The 27,094-nt window shown below is 40.0% G+C and overlaps 2 protein-coding genes and 1 long non-coding RNA gene across 4 annotated transcripts in view; 2 read left to right on the top strand and 1 right to left on the bottom strand.

The window, feature by feature from the left end:
• GFM2 (GTP dependent ribosome recycling factor mitochondrial 2) overlaps positions 1-1,193 on the top strand; it is a 48,461-nt gene extending 47,268 nt beyond the window's left edge. Inside the window, exon 21 of one of the 2 annotated variants that reach the window (XM_078004019.1) lies at positions 619-1,193. In XM_078004019.1, the coding sequence (XP_077860145.1) occupies positions 619-747 (129 nt within the window). In that variant the 3' untranslated portion in view covers positions 748-1,193. 2 annotated transcript variants of the gene reach the window in all.
• Positions 1,143-27,094, bottom strand: HEXB (hexosaminidase subunit beta). Its single transcript, NM_001266457.2, is given in 14 exon segments — positions 1,143-1,279; positions 1,644-1,748; positions 1,870-1,960; positions 3,399-3,573; positions 4,010-4,082; positions 5,666-5,752; positions 6,636-6,816; positions 8,664-8,793; positions 10,794-10,895; positions 15,829-15,939; positions 16,195-16,241; positions 18,931-18,996; positions 23,048-23,193; positions 26,730-27,094. Coding segments are annotated over 14 exon segments (1,671 nt in total). The 5' UTR covers positions 27,029-27,094; the 3' UTR covers positions 1,143-1,221.
• On the top strand, positions 10,810-22,810 carry LOC144341452 (uncharacterized). The gene is made up of 3 exons (XR_013418380.1): positions 10,810-10,931; positions 11,031-11,168; positions 21,611-22,810. It is a non-coding gene; the product is annotated as an uncharacterized LOC144341452 (long non-coding RNA).

Genomic DNA, 27,094 nt, shown 5'->3' with positions numbered 1-27,094 from the left:
ACGGAAAAGTACATATTCTTCTTAATTCAGGGGTTATAATATGCCAGTGAATAGACAATCAATAACCTGAAAGGAACATTAAGGCTTTGATTTAGGGAATAAATGTTACGTTTCAACCAGCAGGAATGGTTAGGACTTTGAATTTAAATTGTTGGGAAATCCAGGGATTCTACCATTACAAGGGGGTATTTGTAGTCCTACAAAGCTTGAGATGTGCTGTACCAAAATGTGGTGCCAGTCTACATGATCATTTTTTCCCTGCCAAGCATTTATCTTACTTCTACCATTGTCAGTTTTAAGGCAAGTTATCATTCTTCTCCCCTATCAGCCTCTTCTGCTCCAGGACAGGCACCTGGGTTGCCAGCAGAGTAGTAGGAAGGGCACAGCCATCTAATGAATACATCTGTAGCATACTTGCACTACTCTGCTTTCTGTCCTCGATATTTTTATATCTAACTTACCCTGAAAAAAGTTAAATGATCTGTTTGAAGGAAGTGATATGGCTAAGCCACATAAGTGGCAACATCACTTTTCCCTAATAGTCAAAAGATAATCAGCAGGAAGAGAAACCTGAGGCTTAAATTTGATAATATAAATGACCTAAATTATTTTGCTTAGGGTTATTCAACTGTGCTTCGAACGCTAACATCAGGCTCAGCTACTTTTGCCTTAGAACTATCTACTTATCAAGCCATGAATTCTCAAGATCAAAATACACTGCTCAACCGGAGAAGTGGTTTGACCTAAATGTTTTAGTTTTTGAGAGAAATTCAGGAGCACCTAGCTACTTCATTTTCAGTAAGAACAATTTTTATTGCACAAATAAGTACTGTTTCAGTACATTCAGAGAACTAGATAAAAGATATAACTTAAGCTTTGATAGTGGCGCTGGAGCCACCCGTTTTAATTTAATGAGAAATATGCTTTGATGTTTAAAGCCACTGTACCTGAATCATGCTGTTCATCTATGAAGTTATTACTATTAGTAGCAAACACTCAACTCTTCGGAAGAGTGCTATCACGAAGTTGTGTTTCTTTTGTGTCTTTAAGCTTATCTCAAGAAAGATGCCAGGCCTCTATATGTAATAAGAAATAAGAGGGTCAAAGGTCCAATCAATAAAAATATTTTATTCAAAAAAGTCTTAATATCTTGTTGATTTACATGATTTCAAAATAAAGTTGACTGTAGTACAGATTGCTGTGCTTTTTTCCCTTTCATTTTTACACGTTCTCATGGTTACAATATCCAGCATAAAGAGGTTGTGCAGCTATTCCACGTCTGTAGATAGATAACATGAATAAAGATATTTTGGGTATCGTTTATGTCATCTTAGAAATTTACATTAGAATCACTAAATCACAGCATTACTGAAAATAAGGGAAGAAAATTAAAGCAACTCAAGATGGAGTTCGAAGTTACACCAAAATTTTTTGTATCTATAAAACAGTTGTAAGTCTGAGTATATCTTCTTTACAGGTATTATTACCTACAAAAAAATAATTCCTGGTTTCTTCTAATTATTATTTCTTAGGTAACACACATTTCTATTTATAGCAAAAGAAACTAGCTAACACTGAATAGGAAGGCTAAAAATCACACTGGACTTAATAGTATCCTAGCTTGAGAAACAAATATTTCTTACTCGACCATCCTGCAGCGGTGCCTTGTCAGTCTGTCATAGGCGCCATCCATATCTCTGACATCTTTGGAGCTCCAGAGTCTCTCACCAACAGCACTTGCCCGAGGCCTAAAATTTAAACCACACATCCCCCCAAGCAGTTTATGTTTAGTACTTTTGTGTTTAGATGGAGAAGGAAAGCTAAGGCACCTTAATTCTTAACTCAAATGTTATCATGTAAATCCCATACCATAATCTCGGAGTGAGGTTAGTTGCATCCACATATTCTCCCCATAGACAAGCTTCTCCACCAATGAAAAGTTGTTTCTGTTCCCGAGTACCTAAATTAAAATCATTGAATTGATATAAGTTCAGAAGCTCAAAGCTTGTGCACAGAGGCAATATTAATTTCTTCATCAAGATTTGTTTCCTCTGTCTTTATCCTAGGGCAACATTTCTCTCCTGTGGTCAGCAAGACCTTGGGAGATGTTAATGGTTGTGGCACAAAAAAGGTGGCCCCTCTTCCCCCTCCCAAAAAATAATGGTTGCAAACTTTATTCCCAGCCCTGACCCATGGTTCACAGTGTGTGTTAGCCCCATAGATTAACGTAGTGGGCCAGTATTAAACAGTTTTATTTTGGTTGTATGCAAACTTATCTGGACACCGGAAACCATTTTTCAAATCCCTGGTTATCTATTTAGTAGTGTGCCAGGGAACATAAGTTGGAATACTAGTTTTTTAGTGGACTGTGACCATTCCTGCCTTTAATTTCTACCTCTTGGCATTTAAAACAAAAATTGAATACTTAATTTTTTTTTTTTTTTTTGAGATGGAGTCTCGCTTGGTCACCCAGGCTGGAGTGTGGTGGCGCAATCTTGGCTCACTGCAACCTCCTGGGTTCAAGCAATTCTCTGCCTCCGCTTCCCGAGTAGCAGGGATTACACGTACCCACCCCAACGCCCGGCTAATTTTTGTAATTTTAGTAGAGATGGAGTTTCACCATCTTGGCCAGGCTGGTCTTGAACTCCTGGCCTCATGATCCACCTGCCTCAGCCTCCCAAAGTGCTGGGATTACAGGCGTAAGCCACTGCACCCAGCCACTTAATGCTTTTTAAAAATCAGTAATTAACACTTTTTGATCCTCATAAAATTCATTGCATATAAAATTACCAATTAATAAGACCTATGGTTCTGAAACATTTTTAAATACCAAAATCCTTTTTCAAGGATTTTGTACTAAAGGTTGATGTACAAAATTGGACAAAGTAGAGTGTTCTTTAGGAAGGGGATCTGAAAGCCTGAAGCTCCACCCTTCAGATGTCCCATCCACCAAGGATTCTACTCCTCAGAATCCTAAGACAACACAGCCTGAAATCCACTGAACTAAAACTGTAGCTTTGGTTAGGTGTCTTACATTGGAGAAGCAGTTCAGAAGAGGGCATATAAGGTTAATGCAATCAAATAGCTTTAGAATGTAGAGAGTGAGGAGTCATCATTGAAAATGGAGATAAAATCTAGGGGGATCTATAAGACTTTCGAAGTTCTTGAATTTAGGCAACTATATGGTTTCTTGAGAGTTTAAAATGATACTGAGCTTAAAAAAAAGTACATAAAATCAAGGATCAAACATAAAAGATAGGTAGGTGGTAGGTGATATCTAGGTAAGGATTTCTGGGGTGGGAGGTTAGGGAAGAAAACTCATAAAGGTAACAATGGTTGTTTCACTTACCATCAGCTTCACAGTAACTCACAACACTTGGACCAACTGCTTCACTTACCACCAAAATCAAGAGGTTCCACTTTATAGTATTTCCTCCAATCTTGTCCATAACTAATCAAATCTAAGTACCAAGGAGCAGAAAGGATTACGGGGAAGCCAGATGCTGTGACTTTGCTGAGTTCCTCAGGATACGCGTTGTCTTTCCATACTTCAACTATTGTGCCCGGCGCAAGCTATTAACGTTACAAATTGCAATACATATTATTAGGCGTAGAACATAGTAGTTGAAATTGAAAGTTTAAGGCATTATTACTAGGAACATAATTTTCTAAGATCCTTAAAAAAAATCTGCACTTCCTTTTTCCCCTTCAGAGTTAGTGCCATGTGATATTCATTTTAGGGACTTAAAATGAAAAGTTTCATCAACCTTAAGTTTGGATATTTAACTTTTGCTTATATATGGATACCACTTAGGTTCAGTTAACTAAGGCTGAGACTTGCATTTTAGTCTCATTTCTACCAAACTTACCTTGGAACTATGAGGTCCAAAGTGGTCACGTTATAACCACACTGGAAAGGTAATACTAGTAGTTAGACTTGCAAATTCCCAGTTGCCCCAAGAAAAATAATTCTCTTACATTGATCAGATGCAGTCTTCACAATGCTCACCTTCACTTTATCATCAAAAACCTCCTGCCAGACAATGGATCCCTTGTTTATGGTTGCAATAATATCCAAAACCCTAGTATTACAAAAAAATTATAGTTATTTTAGATCACAAGCTTAACAATATGTTTAAAACATGTTTCTATCAAGGATTCCTTGCATTTTGAGAGGTGCCTTTCTGTATAATACAGCTTTATAGCAGAAGCAGCTAAAGTTGGGAAGTGTCACAAGTAGTTCCCCCTTTTTAGCACATGATATAGAACCTAACGTAGTTTGGGGGTTTAGTAATTATTTGCTGAATGAATGAGTTAAACATACCCCTAAGAAGTGGCCTCAAATTGAGTTGGTAGGCAACTCAGGAAATTGTATAAGCAGCAATCTCTTAAAATTTTATGGCTGTCTTAAAATGATAGGGACCATGATCTAGCCTGTCATATCACATAAATTACATGTAAAAGTTGCTGACAATCAGTCCACAAATATTTACAGATATTTAGACAATGCCAGGTGCTTTGCAGATAAATAAAATTTAAATGCATCACACAAAAAGCTGAATAGGCAAAGGCTGGAACCTGGGCTTGCCAAATAAATGGTACGGCATAAGGGTTGGCAACTACAGCTTGCAGGCTGTTTTTGTATGTCTTATGGGCTAAGAATGGTTTTTATATTTGTAAAGCATTTTTTTTTTTAAGTTTTAAAATTTGAGTTTTTTTTGTTTTTTTTTTAAGTTAAAAGAAAATTGTACGTGGCCCATGAAGCCTAAAATCTTTACTCTCTGGCCCTTTACAGAAAAAGTTTGCCAATCCCTGTAGAGAGCAGCATGGTCTAGTAAAACTTCCTGGGATGGAAATGTATATATATGCACTTCTCAGTATGGCAGTCACTAGCCTCAGCTGGCTACTGAACACTTGACATGTGGCTAATGCAACTGAGTAGCTGAATTTTTAACTTTCATTAATTTTAATTAATTTACATATGGACAGACACCTGTGGCTATGGCTACTATACTGGGTAGCACAGCTATATAGTAAAATAAATGCTCCTGGAATTGACAAAATGGAATGAATTCCAGGGGCTGGATGGTAGTGAAGACTTCACAGGGTAGCCAGGGCTTCAAGCTGAGTTTTATTGATTGATTGATTGATTGAAACAGAGTCTCACTCTGTTGCCCAGGCTGAAGTATAGAGTGCAGTGGTGTGATCTTGGCTCACTGCAACCTCCGCCTCCCAGGAGATTCTCTCTCAGCCTCCCAAGTAGCTGGGATTACAGGCACCCACCACCACGCCTGGCTGATTTTTGTATTTTTAGTAGAGATGGGGTTTCACCATGTTGGCCAGGCTGGTCTCACACTCCTGGCCTCCGGTGATCTGCCTGCCTTGGCCCCCCAAAGTGCTGGGATTACAGGCGTGAGTCATCATGCCCAGCCCAAGCTGAATTTTTAGAACAGATGACTGCCTTCCTATATTTCAACAGGTATTGGAAAATACTTGGAGTCACCATGTTACTTATTTAAAACAAGCAGTAGGTACTGCTTTAGTGATTTTTCACATCTACACTTAGGCAAAGGATGTAGAGAAAATGTAAAAATAAAGCACATTACTAAATAAACTTTTACAAAAAGCTTTAATAAAAACAGAAATAGGCTTTCAAACAACTTACTTTTGAATGTAGAAAGATTCTAGTTTTTTAAAATCTTTGCCAAAGCCCTTTTGCTTCATGAAATCTTGAATTTTTGGATTTGATTCCCTACAGCAAAAAGTGATTAAAATTTCATTAGAAGTTTGATATGCTCACTTTATTATTTAAAGTAGTATATATCCTTAATATCAGTTGTGCAGACTTAAAACTATTAAAGTTTGTAGGTAGTAAAAAGAAGCCTAAAAACTTAATTACAAGTTATCTTAATTATCCATTGCAAACAGTTTTTTCAAGAAGCTGACTTCCTGTAAAAATGGCTTTCTTTACCTTACCACCTTTCTCCTCCATTTAAAGCTATTTGCAGAGAGAATTTTTATTTGAAAAATCTTTCCTATTTAATCATCGATTGCCCTCTTTCACTAAAGTTGTTCTCATTTCACAGTAGTCTTTTTTTGAATCTCCATTTTCTTCTGCATCTTGTTTTTCCTTAAGCTTTACTTTGCCATACCACCCAAATGTACATTCTACAAAAATCTACCATCTCAGGAGTCATGTTGCCCAATTTAAACCCTTACAAGCAGGCATGTTACTCTTAAGTCTTCCTTACGGTGTGGAGCCCTCTACAGCTACTTCAATGCAACAGGTTTTTTATTCTTTTTTTTTTTTTTGAGATGGAGTCTCATTCTGTCACCCAGTCTGGAGTATAGTGGCATGATCTCAGCTCACTGCAATATCTTCCTCCCGGGTTCGAGATATTCTCCTGCCTCAGCCTCCTGAGTAGCTGGGATTACAGGTACCTGCCACCAAGCCCAGCTAATTTTTGTATTTTTAGTAGAGACTGGGTTTCACTGTGTTGGCCAGGCTGGTCTTGAACTCCTGACCTCATGATCCTCCCACCTCGGCCTCCCAAAGTGCTGGGATTACAGGCGTGAGCCACCGCACCCAGCCTCTTTTTTTTTTTTTTTAAAGAGGTTTTAAGGAATCATCTTACCAACATTTAAATTCCACTTCATCTCCTCCCAAATGAATGAATTGATCTGGAAACACCTCACTAATTTCTTTGAAAAATGTAGTAAGGAAGCTGTATGTTGTATTCAGAGTAGGGTTTATAGGTCCAAAAGAGTCCAACTTGTTTTGTCTACTGTAACACGGAGTCAGGAGGTCTTTCTGACCTAGAAGAAATTATTATTAAGATTCTTTTTAAAAGAAGTGAACTCATAAAGATCTGGTTTTCCACATGATTTTATTATGTCATTTTATTGAAGCTACAAGATTATATACACAAAAGATGAGCATGTTTACTAAGAGCTAGTAATTTCTTCCAAATAAGAAGGAAATGTTTCCTGAATCCTGTTCTCTTTGCCTCTTTGTTTCCCATTATATCTGAGATTTTATCTATGTCAAATGTTAACTCCTAAATCTTCAGTTTGCCTCAACCCTTTTTCTTGAGCTTCAATTCATATTTCAAATTCCATGCTGGATACAACTGGAAATCCTAACTGTACTTCAAATACAAGCTAACAAAACACAACATCTGCAGTCCCTAAGCTCCCTTTCTCTAGCTTCTGATTTTCGTATTCTAGCAAGGGTACCATCATCATCCTAGAGTATATACCTCTTCTCTCTCCTGGAGTGCATCAGTTGCCAAGTTCCATGGATAGTTCCAGAATGTCTCTCAGTTCTGTCCATTATTTTCCATTCCCACTATCGCCTTCCTGGTCCAGAACTCCAATCTGTCACTTTCCCAAAGGTTTTCCAAAAGTGTGGTTCCCATCATGTTACTCCTCTGCTCAGAAATGTTCACTGGTTTCCAGTGTGTCCTGATGAAGTTCACATTCCTCACCAAAGACCCTCTAATGTACTCTTCCAGATTTACCTCTCACTATTCCCCATGTCTACTCTAATAATATTGAGCAATTATGGATGTTGGTACTGTGCTATGTGCTTTACATTATTTAATTCTCAAAAAAATTACATGATAGCTACTACTAATTCTCATTTTAGAGATGGAGAAACTGAAGATGAGATATTGTAACTTGCCCAACGTCACCTAGTTTATAATGGCAGAAGCAAGATTCAAACCCAAGCTGTCTGGCTCCAAAGCCAAAGTTCTAATCATCACCCTATAATGCCTCCTACTCTGCTACACTCTACTCCAGCTACATACCTGTCAAGCATATCTTACACTTTTTGCACGCCTTTCCTTATGCCATTTCCTCTACCAGAAACGTGAATATATTCTGTGATCACTCAAAAGCATTTTAAGTGTCACCTCATCTATGAAACCATTTCGTGAATTCACTTATGTTCTACCTTTTGTAATCACTTTTTGTTTTCTTTTATTCCCTTTTTTATACTTTAGGCCGTACCTAATCACAATGATTTGCTCACAGTAGACACATAGTAGTTACTGAATTGTATCTGTCAATAGCGTTACTGATAGACCAATCACAATTAAGAACAAAATGAGCAAACACTAGGTCATAAAATAAATGCAGTACCTCAAATATTTACTTTTGCAACTTATAAAATACAACTCCTGGCCAGGCGCAGTGGCTTACGCCTATAATCCCAACACTTTGGTAGGCCGAGGCGAGCCGATCATGAAGTCAGGAGATCAAGACCATCCTGGCTAAAATGGTCTCTACTAAAAATACAAAAAATTAGCGTGGTGGCGGGCGCCTGTAGTCCCAGCTACTCAGGAGGCTGAGGCAGGAGAATCGCTTGAACCTGGGAGGCAGAGGTTGCGGTGAGCCAAGATCACGCCACTGCACTCCAGCCTGGGCAACGGAGCGAGACTCCGTCTCAAAAAACAAAACAAAAACAAAAATTAGCTGGGCATGGTGGCGCATGCCTGTAGTCCAGGTACTCAGGAGGCTGAGGCAGGAAAATTGCTTGATCCTGGGAGGTGGAGGTTGCAGTGAGCCAAGATTGTACCACTGCACTCCAGCCTGGGTGACAGAGCAAGACTCCATCTCAAAAAATAAAAAATAAGATAAAATAAAACACAACTCCTTACCTTTTCCCCAAGATAGTGTATGCCCAGGGGTATCAAATTCTGGCAGGACTCGAATTCCTCGTAATCTGGCATATTCAATCACCATGCGGACATCATTTGGTGTATAAACATGAGACAAAGAATAGCTTCCCTGTAAAAGTCATATTTATTCAAGTTAAAATGTACAATGTAGATTTGATCCTGGAAATTAAAAATTGTGCTTGCATTTGATATCTGACAGCGAATTTTTTCACATATTAGTTTAATGTGATATTAGAGGACTCATTTAAAAATAATATAGGGCCATAGTTTCAGGAGTAGGAAATTTCAGAAAGAAAATTTCTACTAAGTCACACATACTCAAAGGATGATAGCCGTTTTGGGGCTTTTGTCAAATCATTTGTTTACCATATTTTAGCAATAAATACTCAGTATACTTTGAGCTAATCCCAGATTTACTGGTAGAAATATCTGTCTCCATCAGTGCCTCCTGTTTCAAGAGTGTCTACTATCATGCTGTTTCAACTTCCATGTAGGCATACAACAAAACAAATGTCTCCAAAGTGAGACTTCTGAAAACACTGCTCTTGTCAATTTTAGAGTCAAAATGTACACCTTATTACAAAGCATAGCTATTGTCCTGCAAAGGACTATCAGCTTGAATTACTATCAGCTTGAAAAATTCCCATATAGACTCTGTAATAAGTGACTTGGTTTTTAATGATTACCTCAGTCCCTTTATAGGTCACTTGAAAAATTAGAACTCAATATTGTAACTAAAGTTCTATCAAAGCTGTTCCTTAGCACATTTCTCAAACTATGGGCTATAAGTGCTCAATGGCAGAAAAGTAGTCTTGTCTCCCAGCACCGCATATCAAATTTCTATCAAGACTAGATTTAACTACCAGTTTATAGTAAACACAGGGACATGTTAATTGACACTATGGGGTGCTATCAGCAAAACCCAGACTGTGGGAAACTGTAGGACACACGACTCAGTTTCTTCAACAACAAATTACAGGAGAAAAAGGTGGGAAGAGGGGACCCATAGATCAAAAGAGAATTACTAGACATATTAACTCACCACAATTATGGAGCTTATTTGTATCCCACTGCAAATTTTTTAAAATAATTTTTTAAATAAGAGGAAAAGACACTTGGAGAAATGTGAACACTGATTGGCTGTCTAGATTACTGTTAATTTTTTAGCTGCAATCATGTATTATGGTTATTTTTTCTTAAAGAACGGGCCTTTTGACAGTGAGATATGATGATGGATTTTATTCAAAACAACAGGATGGGGCAGGGCTTGTCTGCAGGAGTTTAAGTGATACAAGATTGACCATGTATTCATGTTTGAACCTGTGTGATCAGAACATGGGAATTCATTAAACTATTCTATATCTGTATATGTTTGAAATTTGCCATAATAAAAAGTAAAACAAAAGGAAACAAAAACATAAGTGCTGTTAGCACATTTTAGTCTACATACATAACATTGGAGAACATTTTGGAATTATGGCCAGAGGACAATATTTAGAGTCCTGGCTCTGTCCCATCCTAACCACAACTTTAGACAAGGCGCATCACTTCTCTGAATGTCAGGTACCTTCTTTGTATTACAGGGATATTAAACTAGGGGACACTGAGGGTCCCTCCCAGCTCCACTGGTCCGTAATACAGTCAATTTGAACACTGTTAACTGAGACTACCATTATTTTCTAAGAAAACACTCTCACCTCTAAAATTCCCTACTTCATGTAGTTTCTCAGAGAAAAACAGTCATTTATGGATTTCCAAACAATTATGTTTAAAACAAATACACTGTTGGACAACTTGATAAACATATTATCTTAACCATATGGAATTTGAGAATTATTCAGGGCTTCTACCTTAAGGTGTTAAATTTCGATTTATACTTCCCCAGAGATTGTTTATATTCACAATAACAATTACAGTAACAGTTATAACAGTAACAAAAAAGTTTTATGGATGTAAAATGCTAAGTCACACCCAAAAAAAAATTAAAAACCATAAACATCTGATTTTTACACTTTGATTCTATCCATAAGAACAAACATTTAAGTTACAAACTTGTAATGAAACTATACCCAGCGTTTTTGTAGACAGAGTACAATATAATTTACTCACTTTATTGCTTAACTCAGGAAACGCGATGCTCTGATATGGGAAAGACTGGTCATCGACTATGTGCCAGTGAAGAACATTAAACTTATTAAAAGCCATGGCATCCTGCAAGCAAACATATTTAAAAATTATATACTGCAGGTATCATATACAATCCATATTACCTATCTACATTTGGAATTGCTTCCAATATGTCTGCTTCCTTTAAAAATAATTTTTTTTTTTTTTTTTTTGAGACAGGGTCTCACTCTGTTATCCAGGCTGGAGTACAGTGGCACGATCTTGGCTCACTGCAGCCTTGACCTCCCAGTCTCAAGTGATCCTCCCACTTCAGCCTCTTGAGTAGCTGGGACTACAGGCGCCCACCACCATGCCCAGGTAATTTTTGTATATTTTGTAGAAACAGGGTTTTGCCATGTTGCCCAGGCTGGTCTGGAACTCCTGGGCTCAAGCCATCCAAAGTGCTGGGATTTGGCTAAAATTTATTTTTCAGCGAAGAAAGAATGAGAAGAAATAGAAATTCTTCATCATACATACTTCACATGACACGTCAGTATACAAAAAGCCTCTGGAGATGTATTTATTCTAGACTGTGAGTTGTAACTTTGCTCTATGGGAGGAGAGCAAGCTTATAAATTCCAAGTATGTAGGGGACTGCCAAGAATGCAAAATGGTTCTTGGCTGCCACTGTGTTTGGGAATAGAGCAAAGGGAAAATGGGGCATTCATTTACGTACCAGGACTTATAATTCCCACAGTTCTGAAATTGGAGTCCCAACCAAGAATTTCATTGCAAACTCAATACAATTCTCCCAGAGAAATTTTTGGGTGAATTGAGTTATTAATTTTATGTATACTCTAGAGGAATAACCAATATAATATTTATATAAAACATAAACACTACTTTTAAAAGATGAAAAATAATAAGGGAGAAGATTTGTCCAACAAGATCATCAAAACTTAAAGACTCCCTCTTCATCAAGGCTGAAGGGATTTGGCTGATGGAGTTAGGAAATCTTTTACATAAAAGGGGATTGTGCAGATAAATATATTGAGGATTAAAGGAGGATCTTCACTCTCAGAGAAGGGTGCTAGAAATAGAGGTGTTAATTGGAATTGAGCTTATTAATACAAACTCATGGTTTTTAACATAGACTAGGGGTTGGCAAACATTTTACATAAAGGGCTAGACAGTAAATATTTTGGCTTTGCAAGCCAGAGAGTTTGTTACACCTACTCCATTCTGCAATTGTAGAGTGAGACAATATGTAAACAAATGTATGTGGCTATATTCCTGTAAACTTTATTTGTGAGGCCAGACATGGTGGCTCACACCTGTAATCCCAGTACTTTGGGAGGCTGAGGCAGGAAGATTGCTTGGACCCAGGAGTTTGAGACCAGCCTGCATGACATAGTGAGACCTCATCTCTACTAAAACATTTTTAAGAAATTAGGCGGGCATCGTGACACATGCCCGTAGTCCCACCCATTCTGGAGGCTGAGGTGGGAGGATTGCTTGAGCCTGGGAGGTTGAGACTGCAGTAAGCTGAGCTCATACCTCTGCACTCCAGCCTGGGGGTGACAGCGAGACCAAAACCCCATGTTTGTGAAAATAGATAGTGAACTGGATTTGACCTTTGGGTTACAGTTTGCCAACTCCTGATATAAACAGATAAAAAATTGGGAAAGATGTGTGTATGTTCATATAAATGTATACATACATAGGTACACACGTTTTCTAGCTGTCTCTGCTCAGAGGGTCTACAGTGACACCCTAGTAGCAATGAGCACACCTAGAGCCTAGATACTGGTTTCAAAATGTTGTTCACCACTAAAAGGGTTCCCTGAAGAAAAGTCTGAGGACACAGAAAAGACTGGGACAGGGAAGACAGGCCTGGAACATCATGTGCCAAAAAGAAAGAAAGTGCTCCAAGATTAAAGGGAACCTGCAAGGGATATAAGAGGCAACTTGAAGGACTTCCAGTGACCAAAGCTGAGATAATTTGACTATTAAACAGGGAAAGTGGCCGGGCGCGGTGGCTCACGCCCGTAATTCCAGCACTTTGGGGGCCAAGGCAGGTGGATCACCTGAAGTCAGGAGCTCGAGACCAGCCTGGCCAACATGGTGAAACCCCGTCTCTACTACAAATACAAAAATTAGCGGGGCGTGGTGGTGGATGCCTGTCACCCCAGCTACTCAGGAGGCTGAGGCAGGAGAATCACTTGAACCTGGGAGGCAGAGGTTGCAGTGAGCTGAGCCCGCGCCATTGCACTCTAGCCTGGGCAACAAGAGCAAAACTCCATCTCAGAAAAACAAAAAACAAACAAACAAACAAACAAAAAACAGGGAAAGTAACAGATTACAATCCTGAATAACATAGTAACTCATGAGTCAACACTGATAAAAATAATGAATAATTAAATAAAAGAGAAGGGATTGCTCTACCTTACACTTAAATGCCAAGTAATAAATGATAGAAGGAATGATGGAATTAGAAACATCACCACTGGGTAGCTACCTTAGTAATAACTGATTTAGGCAAGAACTATCTGTGGATGCTAAAACTAGTGAGTGAATGCTGGCTGAAGAATGGGATTTTACACAGTCTCAAGATCTCTTTCCACAAGATACTTAATTACTTGTTAAGTATGAAACGCTTTTAATTGACATCACAGTGGAAAAACCTGGCAGATGACATCTTAGTCAAGTTATAAGTGAACAATACCAGATATGAAATAAATAAGACATGGTGTCACCTGATATGCACTGAGAAGAACACAGCATCCTTTCTGCTTTATTCCTGCCAAAAAGGCATAACTGAATCTTATCTTCAAAGATGACAAAGTAAACATAGAAAACAAACATACAGCTGGGGACAGTGGCTCATGCCTGTAATCCTAGCACTTCGAGAGGCCAAGGTGGGCAGACTGCCTGAGCTCAGGAGTTTGAGACCAGCCTGGGCAACATGGCGAAACCCTGTCTCTACTAAAAATACAAAAAATTGGCCGGTGGTGGTGCATGCCTGTAATCCCAGTTACTCAGGAGGCTAAGGTTCGAGAATCATTTGAACCCAGGAGGCAGATTACAGTGAGCCAAGATCGGGCCACTGCACTCCAGTCTGGGTCACAGAGCAAGACTGTCTCAAAAAAAAAAAAAAGAAAGAAAAAAGAAAAAGAAACTTACAGTTTATAATATAAAATATACAAATAACTAATATGTAAAAAAAAAAAAAGGCTTATATTCACTAAAAAGCAAGGAAGTATATTCACTATTAAAACAAGGAGATATATTTTATCATTAGATCAGCAACAAACGTGGCAAAGATGTACCACACTGTTGGCCAAGCATATGTGGCTATGACCGACCTGTCTAGAAGGCAGCCTGACAGTATATACCAAAAGTTAAAATGTACCAAAAATTAAAATATATACATCTTAAGCCTGGAAATCCACTTCTAAGAATTTATCCTCAAGAAATAATCTTGACAAGTGTACAAATATGTATGTGTAAAAACTCTGCAGTAGCACTGATAATAAATTAACTTAGATGTCCATCAGCATGAGACTAGTTAAAAAAAAGTGAAATATTCAACTGTTAAAAGGGTGGCAAAGGCCAGGTGCGGTGGCTCACATCTGTAATCCCATCACTTTGCAAGGCCAAGGCAGGCAGATCACTTGAAGTCAGGAGTTCAAGATCAGCCTGACCAACATGATGAAATCCCATCTCTACTAAAAACACAAAAATTAGCCAGGTGTGGTGGCGGGCGCCTGTAATCCCAGCTACTTGGGAGGCAGAGGTAAGAGAATCACTTGAACTCGGGAGGCGGAGGTTGCAGTGAGCCAAGATTGTGCCACTGCACTTCAGCCTGGGTAACAGAGCAAGACTCCGTCTCACAAAAAAAAAAAGGGGGGGGAGGTGTGAGGGGTAGCAAAAGTATGGTCTAATTTAAGTTTTTTAAAAAGTCACATTGTATATGTTAATATATTCATTTTGTTTGTTTTGAGATGGAGTCTCGTTCGGTCACCCAGGCTGGAGTGCAGTGGTGTAATCTTGGCTCACTCCAACCTCCCTCTCCCAGGTTCAAGTGATTTTTGTGCCTCAGCCTCCCAAGTAGCTGGAATTACAGGTGTGCACCACCACGCCTGGCTAATTTTTTGTATTTTTAGTAGAGACAGGTTTCACCATGGTGGTCAGGCTGGTCTCGAACTCCTGACCTCAAATGATCCTCCTGCCTCCACCTCCCAAAGTGCTGAGATTACAGGCGTGAGCCACTGCACCCTGCCTAATATATTCATTTTTTAAGTCTAAAATGAGATAAGTAGGACATAAAAATGTATGTTTTTTTGGCAAATGAAATTATGGGATGCCTGCCTATTTTTGCATATTTATATTGTTTAAACTTTTTTTTTTTTTTTTTTTTTTTTTTTTTTTTTTTTGAGACGGAGTCTCGCTGTGTCTCCCAGGCTGATCTCAGTGATCTCGGCTCAATGCAAGCTCCGCCTCCCGGGTTCACGCCATTCTCCCGCCTCAGCCTCCCAAGTAGCTGAGACTACAGGCGCCCGCCACCACGCCCGGCTAGTTTTTTGTATTTTTAGTAGAGACGGGGTTTCACCATGTTAGCCAGGATAGTCTCGATCTCCTGACCTCGTGATCCACCCGCCTCGGCCTCCCAAAGTGCTGGGATTACAGGCTTGAGCCACCGCGCCTGGGTGGCCATGTATTCCTAACCAAAAGTCTAGACACATGATTTGACAAAAAGGAGTATATGTAAAGGGCCAATGGGCAGTGTTTAAACTTTCTCTTTACAGTCTTGGCTAAATACATGTTATACATGGCTCTTGCACTGAAAACAGGAGGGTGACTCTCAAGGGGACCTCCACATCACAGCTGAGGAAATATACTAGGGACTGAGGAAAGAATGTCTGGTGCTTATACAAATTCCCCCGTTCCAACCTAACAATAGTAACCAACGTAAAGTTACAACACAAAGGAGACACCTTCAGAATAGATGATGGATTAGAATGAAGTACTTACTTACCAGAGTTTTAAGAATAATCTTAACTGGCAGATAGTGTCTGGATGTATCAATCAAAATTCCTCTGTGAGGAAACCTTGGAGAATCAATAATGGTGGATTCATTGATGGTGAACTATAAGACAAAACAAAATTTTGGTTTAGTTTTAGAATTTTCTGTTGTCTTGAACTCAGTGAAGACTACAGCTACTTATACAAGCATTTCATAAAATATTAATTTAGAACAATAAAAAGTATGAAATTTACATTTACCAGTTAAGATAAATATCTGGGGGAAAGAAACCTTCAGGAAACAACAGCTAAACAGGTTACATTTTTTTCTATTAGTAATTTGTTTAACAATTTTTAGTAACATAATAATCATACTTACAGTCCCACAAGAATCTTGATAAACTAACTGGCTAAAGGTCTCTAAACCTGAGGAAAGTAAAATTTATTGCATTAATTTATAAACAAATTGAGATGATAAAAGCTATATTATTCAACCAGACTCATAACCAGGTAAGGCAAATATAATTAAATATAGTGTTATACCTGTATCCTCTAAAATATATTGTTATACCTACACCTACAGCCTCTACCATAATTTCTAAAATCAAAGCCAAATTAAAAAAAAAAATCCATTGCACTTCTCTACTCATCTAATAAAAGTGCTTTACTTCATTGTACCCATACCCTGGGGTTTGTTTCAATATACACAAAAGAAGAATAGTAATTTAATAAAATACCAGTTTCTTAATAAATTTATAGCATTATGAGAGAATTTTTATAATCAAATATAGTCACTTTTAGAAGGTACCTAAATGTAACAGGGAAAAATGGCTGGAAAAACGATGAAACTATAAATAAAGGCCAATTTACAATATACAGCGTTTTACTTATAGCTGCAAAGACTAACTTCTGAACATTTTTTACTCAAGTGGATTATTCCCTGAATATACCAGTTGACAGGCTAATTCTTCTAAATGGCCTTGACTTGATTCAGATTCCTCATTCTAGCTGACAGCTATATAGCCAGGGAATTTATATCCTAAGAACAGTACAGTCATCTTTCCTATGCCTTCCTCTCTCCCCAACCTCGTCAAGTACAGGTTCATGCTGGGAAGAATAACTTTGAAAATTTCTGTTAAGTGACACTACATTCAATAATGATCAGTTTAGAGTACACTACTCTGAAAGTCTGATGGTAAACAGAAAATACGGACTTCTTGGACTAGAAATCTAGCCACTGCATACTCGCAAGACTGGTTTTTTGTTGTTGTTGTTTTGGTTTTTTTTTTGAGATGCAGTCTCACTCTGTCACCCAGGACAGAGTGCAGCGGCGTGATCTCAGCTTATTGCAACCTCCGCCTCCCGGGTTCAAGTACTTCTCCTGCCCCAGCCTCCTACGTAGCTAGGACTACAAGCATGCACCATCACGCCTGGCTAATTTTTGTATTTTTAGTAGAGATGGGGTTTCACTGTGTTCACTAGGCTGGTCTCCAACTCCTGACCTCAAGTGATCCACCCACCTCGGCCTCCAAAACTGTTGGGACTAGAGGCGTGAGCCACCGTGCCCAGCCTTGCTAGAGTTCTTTATTTTGGTATGGATCAGAACAAACATCAGTAAGTGTCTCTTCTCCTTAGCAGACGCAGACAAGACAGGCAGATCGGACTAAAAAAAACTTAAAAAGCTTAAAATCACTAACATTATACATAAATAAAATTACATTTGTGGTAAATCTCTAGATATTTTCATATTCTATTTTGAATAAAATTATAATCTTATGGTATAAAAATATATAGCATAACAATGATTATTTTAGGTAACACTCTGAGTCAAATTCCAAATGTTTATTTATTTTGTTTTTTTTTTGAGACGGAGTCTCGCTCTGTCGCCCAGGCTGGAATGCAGTGATGCCAGCTCAGCTCACTGCAAGCTCCCTCTCCCTGGTTCAAGCAATTCTCCTGCCTCACCCTCCCACATGGTTGGGATTACAGTCAGGCGCCACTATGCTGGGCTAATTTTGTTTTGTATTTTTAGTAGAGATGGGGTTTCACCATCTCTAGTCTGGTCTCGAACTCCTGACCTCAAGTGATCTGCCTGCCTGGACCTCCCAAAGTGGTGGGATTACAGGTGTGAATGACTACGGCCCCAAGCCTTTATTTTAATGACTATAAATTTGGTTAGTTCATATTTTTTAAAATTCCCTTTCTAAAAACTCTATTTGGAAGTCAGTACAGTATCTTATCTGCCTAGAAAGGTAAAAGAAACTTTTGAACAGCAAATGTCCTGATGTCAAACTTTGAAGTTCAGACCCTGAAATTCTCAGGAAAAGCTTTTCAAGTTACTCCCTGCCCACTGCCTCTAACCAACTCAATAGCACATTTGCCTTTTTATACTGCTCCTTATACAAATTTAGTTATGCTTCTAAATCCACAGGAATTTGAAATTAGGGAAGAGAGATGCTTGCTTCTGAAGTCAACAGAAGCGATAGCTGAAACAAAATTCCCTCATCAGAACAGGTTGGGGCCATGTGTAGTGCTATAAACATTACAGTCCCAAGAGCATCAGTGAATTACAGCACTGTAGGAATGTAATAACCTTCAAATAGTTTTTGAGAGGTCAAATGACTTTTCTCCCATGCTGTATTTATTTACTTGTATTTTTTTGAGACAGGGGTCTTGCTCTGTTGCCCAGGCTGGAATGCAGTGGTGTGATCTAGGCTCACTGCAGCCTCAACGTCCTGGGCTCAAGCAATCCTCCCACCTCAGCGTTCAGAGTAGCTGGGACTACAGGTCCACACCACTATGCCCGGCTAATTTGTGTATTTTGTAGTGATGCGGTTGCGCCATGTTGCCCAAGCTGGTCTCAGACTCCTGAGCTCAGGCAATCATCACCCACCTCAGCCTCTCAAAGTGCTGACTCAAAGTGGTGTGAGCCACTGTGCCAACCTCTCCCATGCTTTACGAAGTATATGTTCAATGGAAATAATTTTGGAACTACATAACCAAGCATTCTGTAAAGGATCCAAGGCAGCAAAGGTTTGCTGTGCTTGATCTCACAAAGCACCAACTGAAAATTTTCCTTTACTGGAAAGTAACGGTGAAACTGCACGGAACTTACCTCGTAATGCTCCCCAAACTCTGTTGGCCTTAAGGACAGCCACTGGTTCTTTCACAAGTAGAGTATCTGTATTGGGGATTTAAAATCACACACATACTTTTGTTAATCTCTCAATGACACACAATAAGTTTCCTAAACATGTCACTGATATTTCTGGACTATTATTTTCTCCCAAGCACATGACCTGTTTCTCTAACTGCCTCCTGTACATCTCCATTTGGATGTCCTGTGGATTCCTTCAACTCCACATGCCGCAACAGAACTCTTCCCTCCCTCCTCCGCACACCTCAACCTGTTGGTCTTCTCTGTTCCTCATTTCAGTGAGTCACAGCACCACCATCCAGTCACTTGAGTCACTCAAGACCGGAATTTGGGTGTCATCTCCATGTTTCTTCATCTTCCCAAGAGAGTTAGTCTCTCCAACTTCTCAACAGAGTAGGGTCTTAGTTAAGCTAAGAGTTTAGTTGAAAATGCAAAAATTCCTCAGTTCCTACTAATCCTTGGTAACGTCCTAGGTGTCACTCAAATCTATTCCCTTTGAGGCCAGAGAGTTATCTCCACTCTTTTGCCTTCAGAATTTTCTACTTGCCCTGCACCCACCTTCCCTCAGTATCATCCAAACCTGCCTTAAGACTTACTCTCCAAATCCCTTTAGCTTAGTTTAGCTTTGTCCCACTCAATTAAAAGTTCACATCATCCAGAATGGGACTCCAGTTAGCTGCTTCTGGTGAGAGGCTAATCTTTCAATCTTTGAAACACATTCTAAGGTTGGCCCAATAGTCACTTAGTCTTTTAGAGAGGTCTGGAGTGGAATCAACCAGACATAGTAAACCCACAGATGGTAAAGAGATTGAAAGCTAAAGGGTGTAACAGCTGTGGACTTTGCCACAGCAAAGATGCTTAAGGGCTGGAGGTTAATGATTTAATACTGTGTCCTCTATGCTGGTTTATCACCTTCTACCACCACCACCATTCAGATGCTCACAGAATAGTTAGCTGCAGGTAGGCAAAAGTGCTCTATCAATAGTGCGAGCATCTCAGGTGACAGTCTTCTGACAAGATAGCCTTTTCCATTAGATAACCACATTCCATTAGATGAGTCAGCCAGTGCCAGGCTAAGAACTATATTGCTATTTATGAGCATAGTCTAATTATGTTTCCTCTACATCTATAGCAAATTCTTGGGTTGTTGTTGAGACAGTCTCACTGTGCTGCCCAGGCAGGTGTGGAGTGGCATGATCACGGTTCACTGCAGCCTCGACCTCCCAAGTAGCTGGGACTGTAGGCATGTGTCACCATGCCTAATTTTTCTTTTTTCTTGTAGAGACGAGGTTTTGCCATGTTGCCAGGCTGGTCTTGAACTCCTGGGCTCAAGCCATCTACCGGCCCCAGCCTCCCAAAGTATTGGGATTACAGGTGTCAGCCACTTCACCCCACCTGTATCAAATTCTTAATCAGCTACCTAGAGCTCACTGCTCCATTGGTCACTGTTTAAAAACTTTTTTTTTTGCCACATTCTAGTTTTGAGATCTTCCAGAAATAGACAGTCACCTCAAAAACATTAATATATTACATATACTTAATACCAATTATTTTCTAATAGCTGACAACTGGCTGATATTAAAAAGGACTAATTCAACTCAGTGGAAAATACATATAACAATTAGAAATTTGGTTTTCTAAATATATGAACACATAGCTACAGAATTTCCATTTTTACTTCACAACCAAGTTATTAGTGTTAACAATGATTACTTCCCTGAAGTGTGAAAGGAATGATATCACTGACTTTTCAGTTAGCCCATTCTGTATCTTTTTGCACCATAAATACATTTGTTTTGGAGGGTGAATATACAAATAACGTATCTATATATTCTGTTTAAAAACAATACATTATAGATAAGGCTAAAATCTCCTTTGAGATACTCACCCAACTCCTTCTACCTTCCTCAGAGGAAATACTTATCGGGCCTTTCTTAGGCTTGACATAGATATACATGGAAGGAGAATAGTATTGCTTTACGTGTGTTGATATATAAATGGGGTCCACCCCTACACATAATTATACAGCTTCCTTTGTTCAGCTCAGCAGTTTAACTTGGCAGTTCTCCATGTGTGTTCTCTGTAATACTGCTTCTTTATTCTTAACTGTTGTGATCATACTATTGAGTAAAGATTGACAAGATGCATTCAGCCATTCCTCTATTGATGGATATTGAGTTTTGTTGACAATTCTTCACATTACAGGGAAACAGAATCAAACATCCTTGATTTATGTGTCCATTTATCTGCAGTAAAAACTAGTCCACTTCTCAGGGCATGCATATTTTTATTTTTAATAAATAGTGGTGCTTTAACATTGTCACCTCCTCCAACATGTCCTCCCACTCTGGATGTTTGATATCTTATTTCCATTCATAAGAATGTTACTTTTATCATCATCATCAACTAGTTTAAAGACTAAAAACTAGTTTATTCTTCAGCCAAAAATTTCACAATCACCTTGTCTCAAGAAACTTCCCTTTCAGAATAAAGAGGGTTTGTAGAACTGACTGAAAGATAAGCTATGACTCTCCAGTCTCGAAACTTCATTTTGTGGAATTTACAATCTGTTATCTGTATTGCCAAAGGACAGCAAAGATTCCTTGGCAATGTAATGACCATTTTCATCTCAATTCAGGTTGCAAATCCTACTTCACGTGGTGTCAGTGCTGAGTATCAACTGAAATGATACCTGACGTTGGTGAATTTTCCTATTTCTTTTCTAAGAAGAGCTACAGAATTGAAGAGAAAGCAAGCTGTTTTTCAAAGAGATGTATTATTGAGAAATCTCATCTAAACCAGCAGGATGAAGACATGTACTTAACTGTGAGGCAGTCTGGGGGTAACGGAGTTGCTCTTTGCTCTAAATTTGTGGCATCCTATCTTTTTTTTTTTTTTTTTTTTGAGACAGTCTCACTTTGTCCCCCAGGCTGGAGTACAGCAGCATGATCTCGGCTCACTGCAACCTCTGCCTCCTGGGTTCAAGTGATTCTCCTGCCTCAGCCTCCCGAGTAGCTGGGATTACAGGTGTGCACCAACACATTTGACTTTTTGTATTTTTTAGTAGAGATGCGGTTCACCATATTGGCCAGGCTGGTCTTGAACTCCTGGCCTCAAGTGATCCACTCACCTCGGCCTCCCAAAGTGCTGGGATTACAGGTGTGAGCTACAGCGCCCGGCCTCTATCTTTACACTCAGTTCCCCTGTCTGCTGTCTCTTGCACGAATCTTATATTACACATGTACTTATACTGCTCTTCTTTGATGCCTTGGTGCAATTCCACATTATTCTCAGGCAGTATACCCTATAGAAAAGGCACGTCCACTTGTTTGTTCTAAAACAATTTGGGAAAAGCCCTAGAGAATAATGTTTTAGGTAACAACAAGGACAAAATCATACAGCTAAATGTCGATTATATTGTCAATCAAATGAAACTGCTGTACCCACCCTCTCCCCCAAGCTCTGCATTATCTTTTGTAAAATTATAGATTATAAATAGAGATCATGGATACAAACAGATGTTTTCAAAGACAAAAGTTAAGAAATTACCTAGATGTTCAAAAGAGATTAGCCAATTCAGCTTATCCATACAGTGACAGAACATTATTCAGCCATTGAAAATGATGTCACAGAAAACTAGTGAAATTCATGTTTATAATGTATTTTGCAAAAAAGCATGATACAAAAATATAACAAAAATACAAGAAGCACATGTACAGAATTACTGCCATTTTCATCTCAATGCTTATCATGTTTGTATTTATGTCTATGTAAAATGTTTATATGTTTTACTCTGGAAAAAAAAAATACACCTAAAATGACAGTGATTAATTCTGTCTGCTGGGACTATGAGTGATTTATTTCTTCTTCTTCTGCACTTACTGTACTTACAAATTTTCCACAAAGGCTATGTACTACTTTTATAATCAGACTTTAAAGGTTATTTTTAAAATAGGAATCATAAACTCACTGGTTGAGAACTCACAGTGGTTCCTAACATGGAGCCAGTTTTTGGCACTGAAGTCCGTCAGTGAGCACCTGGGCTATAATACACTCACATTGCAGAGGTACTTACAAGACTCATCTGAAGATATGTTGGGGAAAGCATCACACTCTGACTGCAGGGTGATTGAGACAAGAAGTTGCTGAAGCTGGGCTGTAGCCTGGGATTTAGCAGGTTCATGATCCCACTTGTAGAAACCAAAAATATAGCTATGATATCTGTTTGAGAAATAAATGTAAACACATTTTAAAAGGATTTTAGCCAAATTTTAAAAATGGATGTGCTAGTAACATTGCAGTTAACGCCTCAAATCCACGCTGCCCATTATAAGTCCAACTAGAGATTCTCACCCCAAGTTGTACATTAGAATCACTTGGGAAGTTTTTCGAAAATGCTAATGTCCACGCCTTCCGAATCAGAATCTATGAGAATGGGATTCAGGCATGGGAATTTCAAAAGCTTCCCCACACTCCGAAGTGACATATGAAGCCCCTGTTAATAACCAATAATGAAACCATCATGGTAATCCATCACTCTTGGGAATGAAAAACCAATTCTGCCCAGTGATAGGATGTGGGGGTTAGGGGGAGTTCTTCCGAGCAAATCACAAGAAAACTGTTTCTCTGTGAGAGCTGGACCAGTTGCTGCTACACTAAAGTGGACAGAGCAGAGATGGAAAGAATATGGATCCCTGGTAACACTGTTGAGTCACTTAGTCAACTTGACCTAAATACATTCCTACTTTTGGACATCCTAATGTGTGAAATAAGTTTTCTTATTGTTTAAGCCAGATTGAGTCAGGGTTCCTGTTACCTTCCTGCAAAAGTATCCTAGCTTATATATAAACCCCCAAAAGAAGGTCCAGAATTCTCACCAGAGCCTTTAAAATTAACTTTTTGTTGGTGAGGCGTGGTGGCTCACGCCTGTAATCCCAGCACTTTGGGAGGCCAAGGTGGGAGGATCATGAGGTCAGGAGTTCAAGACCAGCCTGGCCAACTCAGTGAAACCCCATCTCTACTAAAAATACAAAAAAATCAGCGGGTATGGTGGCAGGCACCTGTAATCCCAGCTACTTGGGAGGCTTAGGCAGGAGAATCACTTGAACCTGGGAGGCAGAGGTTGCAGTGAGCCGAGATCACACCACTGCACTCCAGCCTGGGTGACAGAGTGAGACTCTGTCTCCAAAAAAAAAAAAAAAAAAAAGTACCTTTTGTTGGTATCCAAAAACCAGGGAATATTAAATAAAAAAGATCAGATAGGCTTCAGAGCAATTGTTTTTGGTATCCAAAAATCAGAATATTAAATAAAAATGTAAAGGCACTAAATAAAAAAGATCAGATAAGCTTCAGGACAATTGTTTAAATATTTTACAGATTTTGGCAAGCCAGAAGGTTATATATGCTACTTATGTGTAAGAACATCTTACGCTTTTTCGCAGAAGAGGAGGTTGGAAAATTGTGACATGTTTGGGAGTGTATGGAAGTTAACCAATGAGAGAATGGAATGGATGAAGGTGTTGACAGAAAACCTTGACAGATTAAAAAGGAAATTAAGATCACTGAAATACATACTTACAAAAGGTTAAAATGGTAAATTTTATATTTTTTCCATACTTAAAATTTTTTAAAAAAGGAAATTAAAGCTGCCAACAGCTTTGAGATCAGAGTTGGAAACTGGCTTAGAACCTTAACCCTAGGTAGTAAAATTCTAACAGAAAACTCAAAGGGCTGTGAAGCAGTATGTCAAAGGTATGTGGGTTAGTTTAGCCTTCCAGGAAATGAAGGAGTGAAGCTATTTGTTTATTTTTTAAAATGAGTGACTAGCATGTGATGGACGCTGTCCTAGAAGCTGAAGAAGCAGCTATGCATCTAACAGCTGAACTCTCTGCCTGCAAAAAACATACTGTTTCAAAGCAGGGTTTGTGATACAACTTGGGCTCTTCAGAGACAGGGGCTATGTGATTCTGAACAATCTGGGGCCCCGGTTGTGTGTTCCTGACCACGTCACACTTTCTGAACACCCCATATTTCCAAATCTTTCTAACTCCACTGTGCTTTTACTCTGAGATAGCTACCGCCCGTGCTGAGCTCCTAGAATGCTCACATGCATGCCTTCACGTCTTAGCCATAAGGGCTAATACATTTTATGACCTGCTTCCTAATAACGCCAGGCATAATTAATGGCTGCTCCACTCAGAGGCCATGAATTAGGCAAACTCTTCAGGCAGTCACCCGCACCTGCCTTGAAATGCCAAGCCTTGCCTTCAAATCATCTCAGCTGATTCAAGTCCTGGTTATCTACCTATTGTTAACTTACATCACCTATGCTTTCTTGTCATCGTCAGTTCAGCGTATTACCAAGTCCTTGTTTTACTTAGCAGTATGACACAGAAGGAAAATCCAATTCTACAAGCTGAACTCCAAGGCAAACATAATAAGGGTGTTTGTTTTTAAAAGATTTCCAACCCTAGTCATGATCTTCTGAGACAACCTTCGTGTACTTTCCATGCAATCTTTCTGAATATCCCAATGCAACCAAACACTTTGATTCTACATCTTAACCCCCCTCTGGCCTTAGCAGATTGGATACCAAAGGCTCATTAGTGTGTGTGCCTAAAATAGGGACTGATAATACCCATTTAGTTGTACAAAACAGAAGGAAACCGTGAGCCTTCTGATTGTAGAGAATGAACCATCTCTGCCATCAGCATCTCAGGCCTCTTCAGCTTGAGCCTAGGCACCTGTCCTATCTGGGGTCAGAACACGTTATTCAGTTAGTTTTGCATTTCCTCCCCACCTGTTCAGTGTCCTGCAAGCACACTTAAGCTCTATAGTATCTACTGGGCACAGCGACAGGCTTGGGGAATGCCAGGAGGCAGTACAGTTAGCACCAAATTACAGTTCTGCGGGGCACGATATGCCTTCAGGACAGTCCTACCTACACAAGTCTCACACTGAAGGGACAGTGTGTGGCTTCTTCAAACATCTCCCCAGGGGAAACTGTCTTGTCTACTGTGTGATTGGCTGACTCCCATGACAAAATTCACCCTGTCCGCAGCCAAAGGGTGAGGGAGACAGAGGCGCTATCTAGGGCTCTGTAAAAGAGGAAGCAGGGAGAGCAGGCACATGATTGGTGTTGAGAAACAAAGTTGGATACTGTCTAACCACTGGCTGCAGAAACGTAGTTAGATGCAAACATCTCACATTTTATGTGGAAGAGATTTTAGGTGAGAGGGGAGTTTTAGGCAGTGCTCGAAACTGAGGACTTCCGCCATTTGAGTTATTACCAGGAGATTTGAGGAGAGGCAAGAGGGTGAAATTGGCCTATAAATGACAGTCAGCTTTGGGGAATTCCTGGTCCCTCAAGAGAGCTTGTCTAAGCCCTTCAGGTAACTTATCCCTTTGAACGTCCTTCAAATAAGGAGCTGTCACTTTCCTCCCCAGCTCTGGAGCTGGGGAACCGGGTGTCCCCTCCATCCATGTCATTTGCCCAACAAGGCCTCAGAGCAAACTCCCTCTTCCACTTAGTATCCTGCTCTCAAACTAGGGTTCCTGAGCACCCAAGGTGTCCCTTAAGAAGCAGTAGGAGGGTGGGGGCAAGAGCGTGGGTTCAGTCCGTGTGGCGCTGGGCAGATCGCCTGCCCGCTCCGGGGGCCGTTTCCTCGTCTGCGCAGTGGGGTGGTGAGGGTCTGCAGAGCGCCCCGGGGTGGTCCACCTCCCCTCCCCCAGGACACTTCCCGGCCGGGAGCCCTCACCGCCGAAACGCTTCCTCCAGCAGGGTGCAGGAGGGGCCCGCCGTGGAATTGGGGCTGTGGCTGATGTAGAAGTTCTCCGGGGCAAGATGCAGCAGGTTCGGGGTCATCTTCACCGAGAGCGGCAGGGGCCACAGCGCCGGCCCCCGCGCGGCCGAGACGCCCGGGGCCCGAGTCGCCTCCGCCACCTGCACCACGAGCGCCACCTGAGTCAGCAGCGCCAACATCGCCGCCAGCAGCGTCGCCAACAGCAGCGCCAGCAGCATGGGCGGCCGGGGCAGCCCCAGCCCGCACAGCTCCATGGTCGCTCGGCTGCTTTCCGAGCTGAAGCCTCGGGATCCGACTTTCCGCCCGGCCAGGTCAGAGGA

This window comes from Macaca mulatta, chromosome 6 (genome assembly GCF_049350105.2).
Source record: "Macaca mulatta isolate MMU2019108-1 chromosome 6, T2T-MMU8v2.0, whole genome shotgun sequence".
Lineage (NCBI taxonomy): Eukaryota > Metazoa > Chordata > Mammalia > Primates > Cercopithecidae > Macaca > Macaca mulatta.
Note: the sequence above shows the minus strand (reverse complement) of the source record. Positions and strands in the feature narration are given on the sequence as shown.